This window comes from Rana temporaria, chromosome 1, assembly GCF_905171775.1.
Source record: "Rana temporaria chromosome 1, aRanTem1.1, whole genome shotgun sequence".
NCBI classification, from domain to species: domain Eukaryota; kingdom Metazoa; phylum Chordata; class Amphibia; order Anura; family Ranidae; genus Rana; species Rana temporaria.
The window spans coordinates 608,511,479-608,527,408 of record NC_053489.1 but is presented as its reverse complement, the minus strand read 5'-3'; the positions used below and the strand labels follow the sequence as shown (position 1 = coordinate 608,527,408).

The 15,930-nt window shown below is 40.8% G+C and overlaps 1 protein-coding gene across 1 annotated transcript in view; it reads right to left on the bottom strand.

The window, feature by feature from the left end:
• Positions 1-5,594: 5,594 nt before the first annotated feature.
• The window catches only part of LCORL (ligand dependent nuclear receptor corepressor like), a 79,724-nt gene continuing 69,388 nt past the window's right edge, over positions 5,595-15,930 (bottom strand). Inside the window, exons 6-7 of the mRNA XM_040335200.1 lie at positions 11,309-11,390; positions 5,595-9,256 (exon numbers count right to left, since the gene is read on the bottom strand). Of these exons, the coding sequence (XP_040191134.1) occupies positions 8,239-9,256; positions 11,309-11,390 (1,100 nt within the window). The 3' untranslated portion in view covers positions 5,595-8,238. The remainder of the gene's footprint in view (positions 9,257-11,308; positions 11,391-15,930) is intronic.

Sequence of the window (15,930 nt, the reverse complement as noted above, 5' to 3'; positions counted from 1 at the left end):
TAGGTTAGACACACCAGATTGTCATCAGTAGGGTGGAGGAATACATATCAATGAAGCAGGATAGGGGAGACCTTATTTCTCCTCTTCAAAAAGTGATCTTGCCCATTTGGGTAGTTCCATCCTCTGCATTTAAGGAAACGGGTATAATTCAGAACAACCTTTACCAACCTTTTCCTACAGCTGTTAATTCCCTTTGTGCTTTCTTATTGTGGCTATGCCTCCCCCACAGATACTCCCCTTGATCGTCGTAACCGCCCCCCGCCCCCGAGACCTTGTATGCCAATGGATTTTCTAATTCTTTATGCGAGAGCCTTTTCACATCCTGTATTCTACGAGATGGTGCCATGTGGTTTATAAAATTTAAAAAATGATCTAATTGGTTTTATACTTCAGGTACATACACAGTGCCTTGCGAAAGTATTCGCCCCCCTTGAACTTTGCGACCTTTTTCCACATTTCAGGCTTCAAACAAAGATATTAAACAATTTTTTTTTGAAGAATCAACAAGTGGGACACAATTATGAATTTTATTGGATATTTCAAACTTTTAACAAATAAAAAACTGAAAAATTGGGCGTGCAAAATTATTCAGCCCCTTTACTTTCAGTGCAGCAAACTCTCTCCAGAAGTTCAGTGAGGATCTCTGAATGATCCAATGTTGACCTAAATGACCAATGATGATAAATAGAATCCACCTGTGTGTAATAAAGTCTCCGTATAAATGCACCTGCACTGTCATAGTCTCAGGAGGTCCGTTTAAAGCGCAGAGAGCATCATGAAGAACAAGGAACACACCAGGCAGGTCCGAGATACTGTTGGAGACGTTTAAAGCCGGATTTGGATACAAAAAGATTTCCCAAGCTTTAAAAAATCCCAAGGAGCACTGTGCAAGCGATAATATTGAAATGGAAGGAGTATCGGACCACTGCAAATCTACGAAGACCTGGCCATCCCTCTAAACTTTCAGCTCATACAAGGATAAGACTGATCAGAGATGCAGCCAAGAGGCCCATAATCACTCTGGATGAACTGCAGAGATCTACAGCTGAGGTGGGAGACTCTGTCCATAGGACAACAATCAGTCGTATACTGCACAAATCTGGCCTTTATGGAAGAGTGGCAAGAAGAAAGCCATTTCTTAAAGATATCCATAAAAAGTGTTTAAAGTTTGCCACAAGCCACCTGGGAGACACACCAAACATGTGAAAAAGGTCCTCTGGTCAGATGAAACCAAAATCGAACTTTGCAACAATGCAAAACGTTATGTTTGGCGTAAAAGCAACACAGCTCATCACCCTGAACACACCATCCCCACTGTCAAACATGGTGGTGGCAGCATCATGGTTTGGGCCTGCTTTTCTTCAGCAGGGACAGGGAAGATGGTTAAAATTGATGGGAAGATGGATGGAGCCAAATACAGGACCATTCTGGAAGAAAACCTGATGGAGTCTGCAAAAGACCCGAGACTGGGACGGAGATTTGTCTTCCAACAAGACAATGATCCAAAACAAAGCAAAATCTACAATGGAATGGTTCACAAATAAACATATCCAGGTGTTAGAATGGCCAAGTCAAAGTCCAGACCTAAATTCAATCGAGAATCTGTGGAAAGAACTGAAAACTGCTGTTCACAAACGCTCTCCATCCAACCTCACTGAGCTTGAGCTGTTTTGCAAGGAGGAATGGGCAAAAATTTCAGTCTCTCCATGTGCAAAACTGATAGAGACATACCACAAGCGACTTGCAGCTGTAATCGCAGCAAAAGGTGGCGCTACAAAGTATTAACTTAATAATTTTGCACGCCCAATTTTTCAGTTTTTTATTTGTTAAAAAAAAAGTTTTTAATACCCAATAAATTTCGTTCCACTTCATGATTGTGTCCCACTTCTTGTTGATTTAAAAAAAAAAATTACAGCTTTATATCTTAATGTTTTAAGCCTGAAATGTGACAAAAGTTTGCAAAGTTCAAGGGGGCCGAATACTTTCGCAAGGCACTGTATGCATAACATGTCAGATAGGTTTCATTCTATGATTATTATATAGACTATAAATATTTACATGCACTGAATTATGCAGGTTATATTTCCAGATTTAACAAGTGAACAAAATTAAACTCTTTCCTGAGGAAGTAGCTTACTGTGAAACGTGACAGGATTTTGCTCAATAGCCTAGGGAAAAAAATAGTATCACTCTGGGCAAAATGTTATATTGTAATCAATATCTGTTGACCGATTTTTAACATGTGTACAGGCAAAATAAAATTTGGTATACAAATACAATTTTGGATTATTATGCAAGTGTGTTCTCTAATGCTTCCTTTAAAAATCTATTTTCTTCATCTATTAGTGTTCAACTCTAGTTTGCATACAAGCAAATCTGCCAATACAAGGACAGGGTTAATATGGAAACATTTAACTCCAGGACTGAAATATCCTACTTAGTTCTTTTTGTGAGGTGGGTAAGGAGTTATTTGAAAAAAAAAATTAAATGGCAAGCAGCGATTGTTTCTATATTTAAGTTATGCTATGTGAACGAAAAACATAAGAAATACAAAAAGTAGGCGTTATCCCAATTTAGCTGCAAAAAGTGGAAATACACTGTCAGTTAACGATGTTTAAATATACAGTATATTCATTCTCCAGACAAGAGATTCAAAATGTTACAGAATCCTACATAAACTGAGCGCTTTTTTACATTTAGTGAGGGCTACAAATAAGTTTTAGGTCCAGGCTATAACACCTTGTTCTCCCCTTTAGTGAGGGAGTAAATTGCAGAGATTCATTTAATTTAGATGTTAAAGTGACAGCCCCCCTTTTACCAAAAGTGATACTTGCGCTATATAGCTCCAAGTCTAGTGGACTGGGATATCTTCTTGGATTAGTTTTGGTCATGGCTTCTGGTTCTGTTTCTGGTCACCTTGGGGTTTGTCCAATAATATAGTGTAAACGCATTTCCTAATAGCACAAGGTGGGTGCAGGTCTAATCACTTTAGAACAGATTTCAGTTTAAACCATTAGTTGGTTTAACTATGCGGCATCTACCAAACCATAGTCTACACACTTTAAAGTGGTTGTAAACTCAGATAAAAAAAATCTGCAAGACAAAAAGGCACAATGAGCCAGTATGCATCGCATACTAGCTCATTATGAAATACTTACCTTAGGACGATGCTGTTGCAACGGTACCGGCACACCGCTGTGACAAGCAACATGTCGTCCCAAAGTTATTTCCAGGTTCACGGGCTCAGGCACTGCAATTGGCTGGAGCCGCGGTGACTTCACTCCCGCACATGTGCATTGGGGCGCCGCCGGTAACGGCACAGCAGCTGAAGAAAGGGCACGAGCGAGCCGTTTCTTCAGTGTGCATGTGCCGATGACATCAGCACAAGTGAATATCTCCTAAACTGTACAAGTTTAGGAGAAATTCATGGTACCTACAGGTAAGCCTTATTATAGGCTTACCTGTAGCTAAGGTGTGGTTATACCGGGTTTATAACTAAAGTGGAACTACAATTTACTTGAGTAAAACAAAATATATATAAAATAAAAGATATTATGACATGTATAAGGGAGTTTGTTAACTTCATTGGACACTACCCCCTCCCCATATGCTAAATGAAAGGTTCTGTCTAGTAGTCCCGTTATTAGTGCCAGAATTTAGGTATGAGAAGAACTTATGGGAAAAGCAGAGAGGCAATCACATTAATAGACTTTAAGGGCAATCTGTACGCTTATAATTATGGCAACTAGGGCACTCTGTATAAATGGAAAATGTAGAACTACAAAGAAAAAAAGGGGGGGGGAGGAAGATGTGTGGTAACACAATGTGGGATTTAACCATTTCCCCAAATCAAGTATACAGTATTTACATTTTTCTTGGTCTTAGACGATCATAGCTGGCTGCGGACTAAAACAGTAATTTTTAATCAGATTACATTTAAAAAGGCTGAAGAAGTTGCATGGTAAAGACAACTCCATGCATATAATAAAAATGCAAAAAACAATACATAACTAAAAGGTTTATTGTTTTATTTTATTTTTTTGACTTGGTATCAATTTCTTACACTGCAAAGCCCTGACTGGGAGAAGCAAGCAAAATAAAGGAGCCAAATCAGTAGTGCTCATGTGCTAATAAGGAGCATGCTGGTTGGAGACAAGCACAGAATGTCATTCTGTTGCTTATCCTTTTACTGTCCAGTCACAGGCTGGGGGGGAGAGACAAGAACCATAAGTGTAACTCAACTACAGTAGAGAAAAATCCGGTATCCAATAGCGGTGTAAATCCTAGGACTGGATGGACAGAAATGTAAATCCTTTTTAGGTAAAACCATTCTCTTGTATCCAGCGTACCTAGAGCATTTGGCACCCGGGGCGGATCCAATATCTGGCACCCCCCCCCCCCCCACGTTAAAATGTAAAAACACCCCACTGTGCGCCCCCTGCATACCTCTGCATCCTTCAATATCTTTTTGTTACTACTGTGTACCCCTCTCCACAACTGCACCACTTTACATTGCACAGCACCCTGCACCTCTGGACCCCTTTACATTGCACAGCCCCCTGCATCTCTGGACCCCTTTACATTACACAGCCCCCTGCATCACTGGACCCATTTACAATTACACAGTACCCTGCATCTCTGGACCCCTTTAAAATTACACAGTACCCTGCATCTCTGGACCCCTTTACATTACACAGCCCCCTGCATCACTGGACCCCTTTAAAATTACACAGTACCCTGCGTCACTGGACCCCTTTAAAATTACACAGTACCCTGCGTCACTGGACCCCTTTAAAATTACACAGTACCCTGCATCACTGGACCCCTTTAAAATTACACAGTACCCTGCATCACTGGACCCCTTTAACATTACACAGCACCCTGCACCTCTGGGCCCCTTTACATTACACAGCACCCTGCACCTCTGGGCCCCTTTACATTACACAGCACCCTGCACCCCTTTACATTACACAGCACCCTGCATCTCTGGACCCTTTTACATTACACAGCACCCTGCATCACTGCACCCCTTTTACATTACACCCTGCACCTCTGGACCCCTGCATGTTACACAGACCCCCCCTCAGTGCAGACACCCCCCCTCAGAGCAGACCTCCCCCCTCAGTGCAAACCCCCCTTAGTGAAAACCCCCTCAGTGCAAACACCCCCTTAGTACATCCCCCCCAACCCTTCAGTGAAATCCCCCTAGGTGCAAACACCCCCCCTCCCCATTCAGAGAGGAGGGGGCTGTGCCTGTGTGCCGACTGCCGCTAACAGCCCGTGGCTGTGAGAGGAGAGAATGGATGGTGCTGCGGTATCACCCCGCAACCCCCCTCCTCTTGTACCACGGCGATCATCGCTGCAGTCGCGGGGGGAGGCGCCCCCCCACATGTCAGCTAAAAAAAAAAAAATGTTTTAATCAGGATGGTGTCACCCCTCTAGCGGGTGTCACCCGGGGTGGACCGCAACCCCCTAGGAACGCCTCTGCTTGTATCCATTTAATTTGTGTATTTAGACGTTTGCCTGGAGTTCAGCTTTAAACAATTTACTACATACACACAACAGGGGGGGAAAAAAAACACTGACTATGAAAGTAAAATGAAAAATTCTGTATTTAATAATATACAATGCTGAGGTCAGAGGAAAAGTACTCAGTAATGAGCACAGTGCTGTGTTATTGGTCTAGATTGAGGATAGGTAAGAACAGGTTTCTCTACCCGTACATGACAGTATATACTGGATACAAATGCAACAAGTTGAGAAACGTTCTTCTACATCTGTACATTGAAATTGGCAATAACCACAAATATGACAAAAAGTTAAACTATGCACAATATAAAAAAAAAACCCTTAGCAAGATATAAATGCAAGATTTTTCTTTAGAATGTGATGAATAACCATTAACTTAACTTAGATTAGCTCAATAATCATTCTCTTTTTAAATGTATGTGGAAAAGCAGTGAAGTGCTTTATAATAAATTATAACTTAATACATTAACCAAACAATTCCATACAATCAGGTTTAGGTTGATAAACACAAAGAAAAACAGAATTACAGTACATTAACATCACGTGACAAGATACAGGAAATTCATTAGAAAATATTGTAATAAATAATTCATGAATTATAGTGCAATTGATTTATGCATAAATAGAACTCACTGCCTAAGTTTATATAGTTAACAAAATATTTTGAAAGTCAAGCCAGCTACACACTGCAGTTATACCAAATTACTGGAAATGGAAGTGACAATGGAAAGTCTGTAAATAAAAAAATACACAAACTGGAATATTACTGTAAACGGCTAATCATCTTCGGTAGGTTAATTTACAATGCAATATAAAATAGTCAGAAACTGCAAGAAATGGTTTAAACAATTTTACCGATCAGTAGTCTTAAAAACAGGAGGCACAGCTTTTTTTTTTCTTCTTTCTTTTTCATTATAAAAAGATCTTGAGAACATTCAAACAGGCCAAAAATAAAATAAAGGTTTTACCTCTACCTTCGGTTGTGTAACGCAGTGAGCAATACATTTGATTGTTTTACCTAAAAGGCATCGATTAAATTATACATAAAAAAGTACTTGAATGTGACGGACTTGAAATATAGACAAATGTGTTTTAAAGTTGTGTGTTATACCACCAATGCATAAAACAGATAAAATATCCATATGAAGTTAAAAATAAATACTACAAACTGTACGGGTATAAAATTAGTGACGGCTGTTACTAAAAGACTGTCCCTGATAGTAGGAATTCTGTTGTGTTTTTTTTATTATTTAATTCTACTTAGAGGTTGTCTGGTTACCTTAGATATTTTATTCACAGCAAAGGTTGAGGAAGTTGATATTACCTGAACTGTGTAAGACATTTTTATGTATTTTAAAACATTTAAATCAAAACAGAGTTACATTGGTGCATGAGATCGATCGCTTTTTGCAAAAAAATAAAACATTTAGCTGTAGAAGGTCTTAAGTAATCAAAACCCATGCATGTAAAACTGTACAAAACTAAATTTAAGTGCATACGTGCAAAATAATGTTTGCTCATAGTAGTTTTCAATTTTCCCAAGAAGCTACGGCAATAAAAATTTGATGTATGAAAATAGTCTGAATTTCAGAGGTAAGAAACAGTGTAATGCCTTGCAACCCACAACAATGGAGTGTTCTGTGATGGTAGATTACCAATTAGAAAACAAACCTACATCCTACAACATAAAAAAAAAAAACTCAGTCTAAGGGGGTTTTGAATATTCAAAACCCTGAACAATTTGCAGGTTTGGTCATTAGCAAAAAAGTTAAAATTGGTCTGGGGAAATTCAACTTTAACCATAATGAAATGGTTTCTGAACTATGTCAGCAGCAAATACATAAACAGTTACATTGAGGTTCATTGATTGCATGAGTATGACAACACTTGAGGGGGGAAAATTACCCAAGTTTTAAGCTTATCTTGTGCACAATATGAGCATGCTCTAACCTGCATTCCAAATGTCTTAACATAGTTCCTTTTAAAAAAAAAAAAAAAAGTTTCATAAATTTTCATAAAGTTAAATATTTTGTGTTTTATAGTTTATTTAAAGTCCCTTTAACAGTGACTTTCTACAACTACTGAAATAGATTTTTTTTTTGTTTTGTTAACTGTCCATCCCATTGATAAAGGATGTAATTAAAATGCAGTATTTTACAACATTTAATTAGTATTATACACTTGAATTAATGTGTTCTACCAAACCTCTTTAAATCTTAGTATGTGTGGATACTAAAAGATAGGACACTTATTCTGCATTGAAATAATACTGCACGCTTCCACACAAGCTCTTGTCATATAGGTGATCCAGAGGGATTTTAAAACAATGGAGTAGAAAAAACGATAGCTAGAATACGAAACGTCCTACCACTGTCAAAAGTTAAGGAGTGGAAGTTGTGATTTAAACCTTGGTACTGTAGTAAGTAGTGTTAATCATAGTTTGTTTTCTGCTGTTAACTATGACCTATAAAACCTGATTTTTTACCTATTTAAGCAAAACAAATGCTTAATACATAGTATCAGTAGTAAGTGTGCAACAAAAAAAATTAGTCCACAGTGAAAACCCTGAATAATCTATTTTAAAGGCATGAATGTGGTTAAGAACTGTATCGTTTCGGCAGAGTATGTTAGGTCACACTCACTTGCGTGTACAGTAGAAGTGTGTAACAATACACACGGATTATAGTAGTCAACATTTTTAAATTACATCTACATAGACGTGCTACTGTTTCTGGAGTTACCAGTCCCTGAATTAACAACATTGTACAAATTAGGGTCTTCCAGTCGAAGCTTTTTTTTCGGAGGGTTCTTCAGTGTTCCAGACCGTTCTTTGACTTTGTATTCTAAAGTGCTGTGAGGTACACCATAAATTCCTTGTGCTTTAGAAACACTCATTTTCCCACCCATTACCATGGCTATAGCTTCTTCCATAATTTCATGATTATATTGTCTGTATCTACCCCGTTTTTTCCTTGGCTGTTTGTCTTTCCGGTCATCATCTGGGTTGTCAGAAGATGTGTCGCCAACTCCATTCTTGTTATTAAGACACAAAGGAGAAAGGTCTCCATGAACATAGGAATCGACGTTGGAACGTGTTAGATTTCCCGAACATTCAACTTTGTTTTGCTTGGGAAGAATGTTTTTAAGTTTTTGTAGAGATGAATTTTCCATAACTCCCGAGGTTTTAGTAACCTGATACATCACATCCAGAAGACCAGAGGGGTCAGGCTGTGGTTTGGGCACAGAGCTCACTCGTACCTGAGGAATTTTTAACTGTACAGTGGGAACTGAAGATTCACAATGCAAAACTTCCTTTTTTTCTTTGAATTGAGCAACCATTCTCTGTAGAGTTAACTGATGGAGGTAACTGGAAGCGGTTGGGAGTTTCAGTTCCGCAGTTTCAAGTAGACTAAGTTTACTTTTTTCTGTATGCTCGGCCTGAGCCTTTGCCCACAGGGCGACTTTTTGAAAAACAGCACACGTCTCGGTGCTGTCTTTGTACAAATACCCATCGTTACAATTTTGAGTGTTTTTAAAATTTGCAGGCTTGCCTGCTGATAAGGCTTTTAAGTGAAGTAATAAAGTTTTTTGAGGTATGCCATAAAGTATGGCTGCTTTGTTGATATCCAGTGTTCCCAGTTGAATATCCTTCAATGCTTTTGAAAGCAAACCGTCTGCAAACTCAGGACTTCGGTCCAAATAGTCCTCTCTCTCTCTCTGAAGTCTCCTGGATGAATGGAATGAAACGATGGTCAACGGATGCATGAGACGTGTACACAGGTATGGAAAGGTCCACTCCTTTATTAAAACTCCTTGCTTAGGTAACATCACCGCTTCTGATAAAGTTTTTATTCAAAAACGTGGAAGTTAGAGGTTATAGAAATCTTTACACGTCTGCTTGGACACTGTCAATTGTACGATGGCTTCTATAGCAACCCAGTCAAGAGATCAAAAACATCTGCTAAAGATTTTATTTGGTATATATTTAAGTGCATACTATTCCAGCTGACAGTTGCTTGCGGAGCCAAACTTATGATTTTAAATTAAGCAATTAGTAAGCCCTTAATAGTCAACTTTTTGTTAGTAGAAACGTGACGTTACCGCTAAACAAGTAATAAAAGAGTAAACCCCCTTTTTAAAGTATTTGCTGCAGTAACAAAGTCTTACACACACACACACGCAAAATACAATCACAAAAAGCCCTACATGAAATGCAAAACACACACAGATCCAAACACACATGAAAATATAAAAAACATTTTAGATAGTTCAACTAGAAAACTAGTTTAGTGGAAAGAAATTAAAGAAAATGAAACCAGCACAAGTGTAACAAATCTGGTAGCTGGAACAAGTTAACTGAGCTGAGGTATTTTCAAACTCGGCATTATGTAAAAATTTAGGACCAAAGTGTGAAAACGGAGTTGAAGCATTTAATAGTGTATGGCATGTTAAGATGCAAAACAACCCTGTTCTATTCTTTGATAGTCAGAAAAATCTAGTTTAAAAAAAAAAATCACAAAAATATTGCTGCTTACACATTTAAAGGAAAATGTTTTATACTGTATAATATTTTATAATCTGTCATTTGTGATTACTAATCAAATTACTAATATTGTTAAACGCCTGTCATAAGAAAAAATAAATAAAAAATAAAGTACAGGGGTCGCTATTGCTGGCCTGTGTCTGAAAATTCTAAATGTCTGGCTTCAATACATTTAATATACAGACCTAGAACAAGGCTGCTTTTTGGGAGGACATGGTTGCCTCTGTTGTAAAACATTTTCACTGTGAGCTGCAGTGTCTGGGAGGAGAGCACGTGAAAAACAAATTGAGGATTTGGTTCAACCAGGGAAGGTAAAAGGCAGTTTTTCATTTATTTACTTCTGAGACTTGGGCATCACAAATTGATTGGATTTGAAATTTGTTTAGACTGTCACACAGGAACCTTTAGATTTGCTTTTTTTTATATACGCAGGGCAAAGACGATGCACTTGTAACATTGTATAATAATATCGTCTTGCAAAAAAGCTATTCTTTTTTTCTACTTTGGCACATGCAGTATAAAGGTCATTCCCTTATTCTGCAGATAAACAGAGTAAATGCAAGGTAAAAATGTTTTGACATCTGAATGTCTGGCAAATTATGTGGGGAGAATTACACCAGGGGAGAGGGACAGTGCTGCTGCGTATAGCATGCCAGGTTTTTGGTTATATGTATACAATCCTATGTCCACAACCATTTGGTGTTGAAGCCAAAGCACGGTCATCACAGTCAGGGAACCAAGAGATAGATATATTCTCAATTTTTTTTTTTTTTTTTAAAAGCAGGATTTTTAGCAATAACAGGCTACATAATTTTCTCATGACAGGTGTTTTTTCTATAGAGATTTTACAGTGCAAAAAAATGAAAAATATGCAAATTCCATACATAAGCAGTTGTAACAGTACTGTAACTTGCTTATGTTTAATCATACTAAAACTGAATACCGTATACTATTACTTACTGCTAGAACTATTGGTGGGTTGCTGCTAATAGTCATTGTCCTTATCTGCTAAAAACGCTATTGCTTAACACTACATTTTACAAAAATGAGCACCATATGAACACCCCCAAACAAAACCCCCACTATATTCTCTCCATAAAACACAAAACATTGCAGAAAGGTGCTAGAAACATGCAGACAGACAATTTAGCAGCAAGCTAAAACACCACAGTAGGTTTGTCAGATGTGTAATTTGTAAAAGAATAAGTTCCATTTAAAAGTGAAGTTGCTACTCACTCAAGTTTAAGATTTTTGATTCTGGAGCTTTCTTCAAGTCTAGTGCCATTACTTTTTACAGAGAGATCCAAAACCCCATCTTCTGCAAGAATATATATAAAAAAAATAAATAAAAAAAAAAAGACAAAAACTAGGATTAGATTGCTACGTCAGAGACACATAAAAGATCACCACATTAACACCCTAAGCCATAACCTTTACATTCTCTCTGCATTAGTTCTGTAAATACATTATTTACCCATCTCCATTTAATTTCAGGAGATGAATAGGCCCCACTTTATAAACAGCAATCTTAACATTTTATGCAACACAGATTGTTCTTCATTCGCCAGATGTTGTACCGTATTATTTTATTACAGTATTCATGTACTATATTGAACTTTGAAGTAAAAATACCTTTAAAACAAGGTCTTTGTTGAACTCTGAAGCTGCATGTACAGTGAAAAAATGTATCTTTAAAGATAAAAAAAAAAAAAAAAAGAAAGAGTTACGCTTACCAGTAACGTCTTTTACAGTAGTCTTTCAGGCCAGCCACTATTGAGAGATAGGCTCCTCCTCTTCCTCAGGAAACACTACGCCAGCACATAAATTCTCACTTCCCCCTGCCAGACCTCAGTTTTTTTAAGATCACCTCCGGTCAGCTGGGGAGACACAAGAACACATTAATAACTTTCTATTACATATCATTATGTTGCGTTACGGTCTTTTTATGAGACTTCCCCATTCATTCGGGTGGGTAACTAGGGCTGTCCTGAAAGACTACTGGAAAAGACGTTACTGGTAAGCGTAACTCTAATTTTCCCCTTTCGTCTTTCTGGACAGCCACTATTGAGAGGATAGACGAGCACTTACCAGCTAGGGTGGGACTACAGCTTGCAGAACCTTTCGCCCAAAGGCTTGCTCGCCTGCCGACACCAGATCCACTCTAGTGTTTTACGAAAGTGGCGTAGCTGGACCATGTTGCTGCCTTGCATATCTGTTTTGGCGTTGCTCCAGCCTTTTCTGCCTGAGAAGCTGCCAAAGCTCGGGTAGAGTGTGCCTTTATCCCTGTAGGGATCTCTTTACCAGCTAAAGTATATGCCTGCCCAATGGTTACTCCAAGCCATCTGGCAATTGTGCGTCGAGACGCTTTGTATCCTTTTTTGGCCCCAGAAAATAAAATAATGAGTGACTTCCTAAATGTTTTTGACAGCTCTAGATAATGCAGGATGCATCTCCCGACATCCAACGTATTAAACCGCAACTCCCCTTCATCTGAGGGGTTAGGACAAAAGGAAGGTAAAACTACTTCCTGACTTCTGTGGAATTTCGAAGTCGCCTTGGGTAAAAATGCTGGATCGGTCTTAAAAACGACCCGATCCGGAAAAAGAACGCAAAAAGGGGGTCCAATAGACAAGGCTTCTATCTCGCTGACCCTCCAAGCAGTGGTCACTTCAACCAAAAATACTGTTTTTAAGGTCAGTTCCTTTAGTAGACACTTGTCTAAAGGCTCAAAGGGAGCACCCGTGAGGGTCTGTAACACTAAGCACAGGTGCCAACTGGGGAATGGTGGGCCCTGAGATGGTCTCTGTCTAGATAGAGCCCTGAAAAACCTGACTACCCAAGGGTTAGTGGCCAGAGGTTTTTCTAAATATGCACCAAGTGCTGAAATCTGACCCTTAAGGGTACTTACAGAAAGTCCCTTATCTGCTCCACTCTGTAGAAATTCTAGAATGGCTGTGGGGCTCTGCACTGAACAGGAACATCCTACGCACCATTTGTTAAAGCGAAGCCAAACCTTTCTGTAAATTCTGCGAGTCCTTTTTCCTGCTATGGAGGGTGGCAATTAATCCTTCTGAAAACCCTTTAGATTTTAGTATGGCCTCCTCAGTAGCCACGCTGCTAGCTTCCACTTGTGTACCTGCGGGCAGAGGACTGGACCCTGTAAGAGGAGATCCTCTCGAGGTGGTAGGAATAAGGGAGGATCCACCGCCAGCTGTTTGAGGACCGAGAACCATGCCCTCTTGGGCCAATGTGGTGCCACTAGGATCAGGGAAGTGTTTTCTATCTGAAACTTCCTCAGAACTGCAGGTAATATTACCGGTGGCGGGAATGCGCAACACATTCTGAACTGCCAGTTTTGGGTCAGTGCTTCTACCCCCCGTGCTCCCTCTCCTTTGTTTAGAGAGAAAAAACAGGGAGCTTTCGAGTTTTCTTTTGACGCAAAGAGGTCCACCTCCGGTGGTCCCCATCTCTTGGCCAAGAGACAGAAGACTTCCTGATTGAGGGCCCATTTGCTTTCTCTCAGTTGTCTTCGACTGAGAAAGTCTGCCATCACATTTTTCTCTCCTCTCAAAAAGACTGCTGACAGAGCGAGAGCGAGAGAGAGCGAGACAAAAGTACTATTACCTGCAGTTCTGAGGAAGTTTCAGATAGAAAACTCTCTCTCTCGAGCGCGAGAGCGAGCGAGCACGAGCGCGAGAGCGCGAGCGCGAGAGAGCGAGCGCGAGAGAGCGAGCGCGAGAGAGAGAGCGCGAGAGAGAGAGCGCGAGAGAGAGAGAGCGCGACAGAACTCCGCTTCTCGTGCCGCCCTGCTTGTTTAAGTAAGCCACGGCCGAGGAATTGTCTGACCTCACCTGAGTGTGGTGCCCCTGGAGTTCCTCCTGAAAAAACTTAAGGGCTAGACCAAGTGCCCTCAGCTCCTTCCAATTGGACAATCTCTTTAGTTCTTTCTTCGCACTTCCAGATGCCCTGTGCTGGAAGGGATCCCAGGTGTGCCCCCCAGCCTTTGCCACTTGCGTCTGTGGTTAACACCAGAGAGACTGGGATAAGCCACAGACGTCCCTGCAAGAGGTTTGTAACCTTCATCCAACACCAAAGGGATCTTTTTACCTGATCTGGTACCTGGACTAAGGTGTCTAGGACCTCTAGACTGTGATCCCAGACACTTAGAACAAAGGCCTGCAGGGGGCGAAAGTCTAGACCTGACCATTGGACTGCTGTGAGGGTAGACGTCAACAACCCTAGTGTTGACATCAGAGATATTATCGAGACCTGTTGACTGCCCTGGAGGGAGGCCACTGCTCTGTCCAGCTTTAAGACCTTCTTCATCGGGAGAAACACTCTTAAATAAGAGTTGAGTCCAACAGGTACCCCAGGTAAGCGATACGTTGTGACGGGATGAGGTTGGATTTCTCCAAGTTCAGTAGCCACCCCAGGTCTGTTAGGACCTTTTTTGTCATTTCCAGGTCTCTGGATAGCTGCTCTGGAGACGCTGCAAATAGAAGCAGGTCCTCCAGGTAGGCTATAATGGACACTCCCTGGAGTCGCAGAAATGCCAAAGGTTCTGCCAGGGTAAATATACGGGGCATTGATAGTCGCAGAAAACTGAGAGCTTTCTGCAATCGGGACGTGTAGGTAAGCATCGGAGGTCCAGAGATACCATAAAGCAGTTGTGGGGGAGAAGGGCTCTGACTGAATATCGACTCCATGCGGAATTTTTTGTACGCAATGGCTCTGTTCAGAGGTTTTAAATTCAGAATTAATCTGAATTTTCCTGAGGGTTTCTTCACAACGAAAATGTGCGAGTAAAATCCCTCCCCTTCCTCCCTCTCTGGGATTCTGAGGACTACGCTTTGATCATCCAGCTCCCTTAAGGCCCCCAGCAAGGCTTCGGATTTTTCCTTGCCTTTGGGTAGCTGTGTGACCAGGTATCTCTGGGGGGTGGTCTTGCAAATTCCAGACGGTACCCCCTTCTTATGACTGCCAGGATGAACCGGTTGGGGGAAATTGCCTCCCACTGTGGGAGAAAGGCCCACACCAGTCTTCCTCCCACCCTGACTGGGGAGTCATGGGTTTTTAGGGGGCTGGTCAGGAGGGCAAAAAAAAAAAAAAATCGCCCCTCCTCTGCCCCTGCCCTTAGGCGTCCAAGCCTTTTTCTGCCCTACAGGTTTGGGAGCTCCCTTTTGTCTTTGGGGATGAAACCCCTTTGTCTGCACCGGGGCCTTCTGCTTGGGGGGGGGGGGGACTTATTTTAGTCTGCCGTGTGGTCTAGAACTGTTTCTAGACCTGGGCCAAAGAGTAGGTCTCCCGTAAGGGGTATCCCACATAGCTTGGTTTTAGAGGCGCTGTCGCCTGGCCAAGTTTTGAGCCAGAGGGCTCTTCTGGCAGAGTTAGCCAGCGCTGCCGACATGCGGACTGATTCTGCTGAGGCGTCTGCTATGAAGGCAATTCCTCGCAGGATTGTAGGGAAGGAGGATAAGATGGTTTCCTTAGCCGTTCCTGCCTCAATGTGCTTCTGTATCTTAGAGAGCCAATGCTCTAAGTTGCGGGCCACAACTGTAACAGCCAGGTTCTGGCTTTAGATTCCCAATTGTAGAGTCCCAAGTCTTTTTCAAGAGGGAATCCATCCCCTTGTCCATGACATCGGCCAGGGTTCCCATGTCCTCAAACGCTAAATCTGTTTCTGGAAACCTGGGAGAAGGCCGCGTCTAATTTGGGGGTTTTGTTCCAAATAGACGTGGGATCATCCAAAAAGGGGAATCTCCTTTTTAGAAATCTAGAAAAAAAGGTTTCCTTTCGGGATCCTGCCATTCCTTTTTAATAGTGTCAATCAGTACCTCATGTACTGGGAAGACCTTATT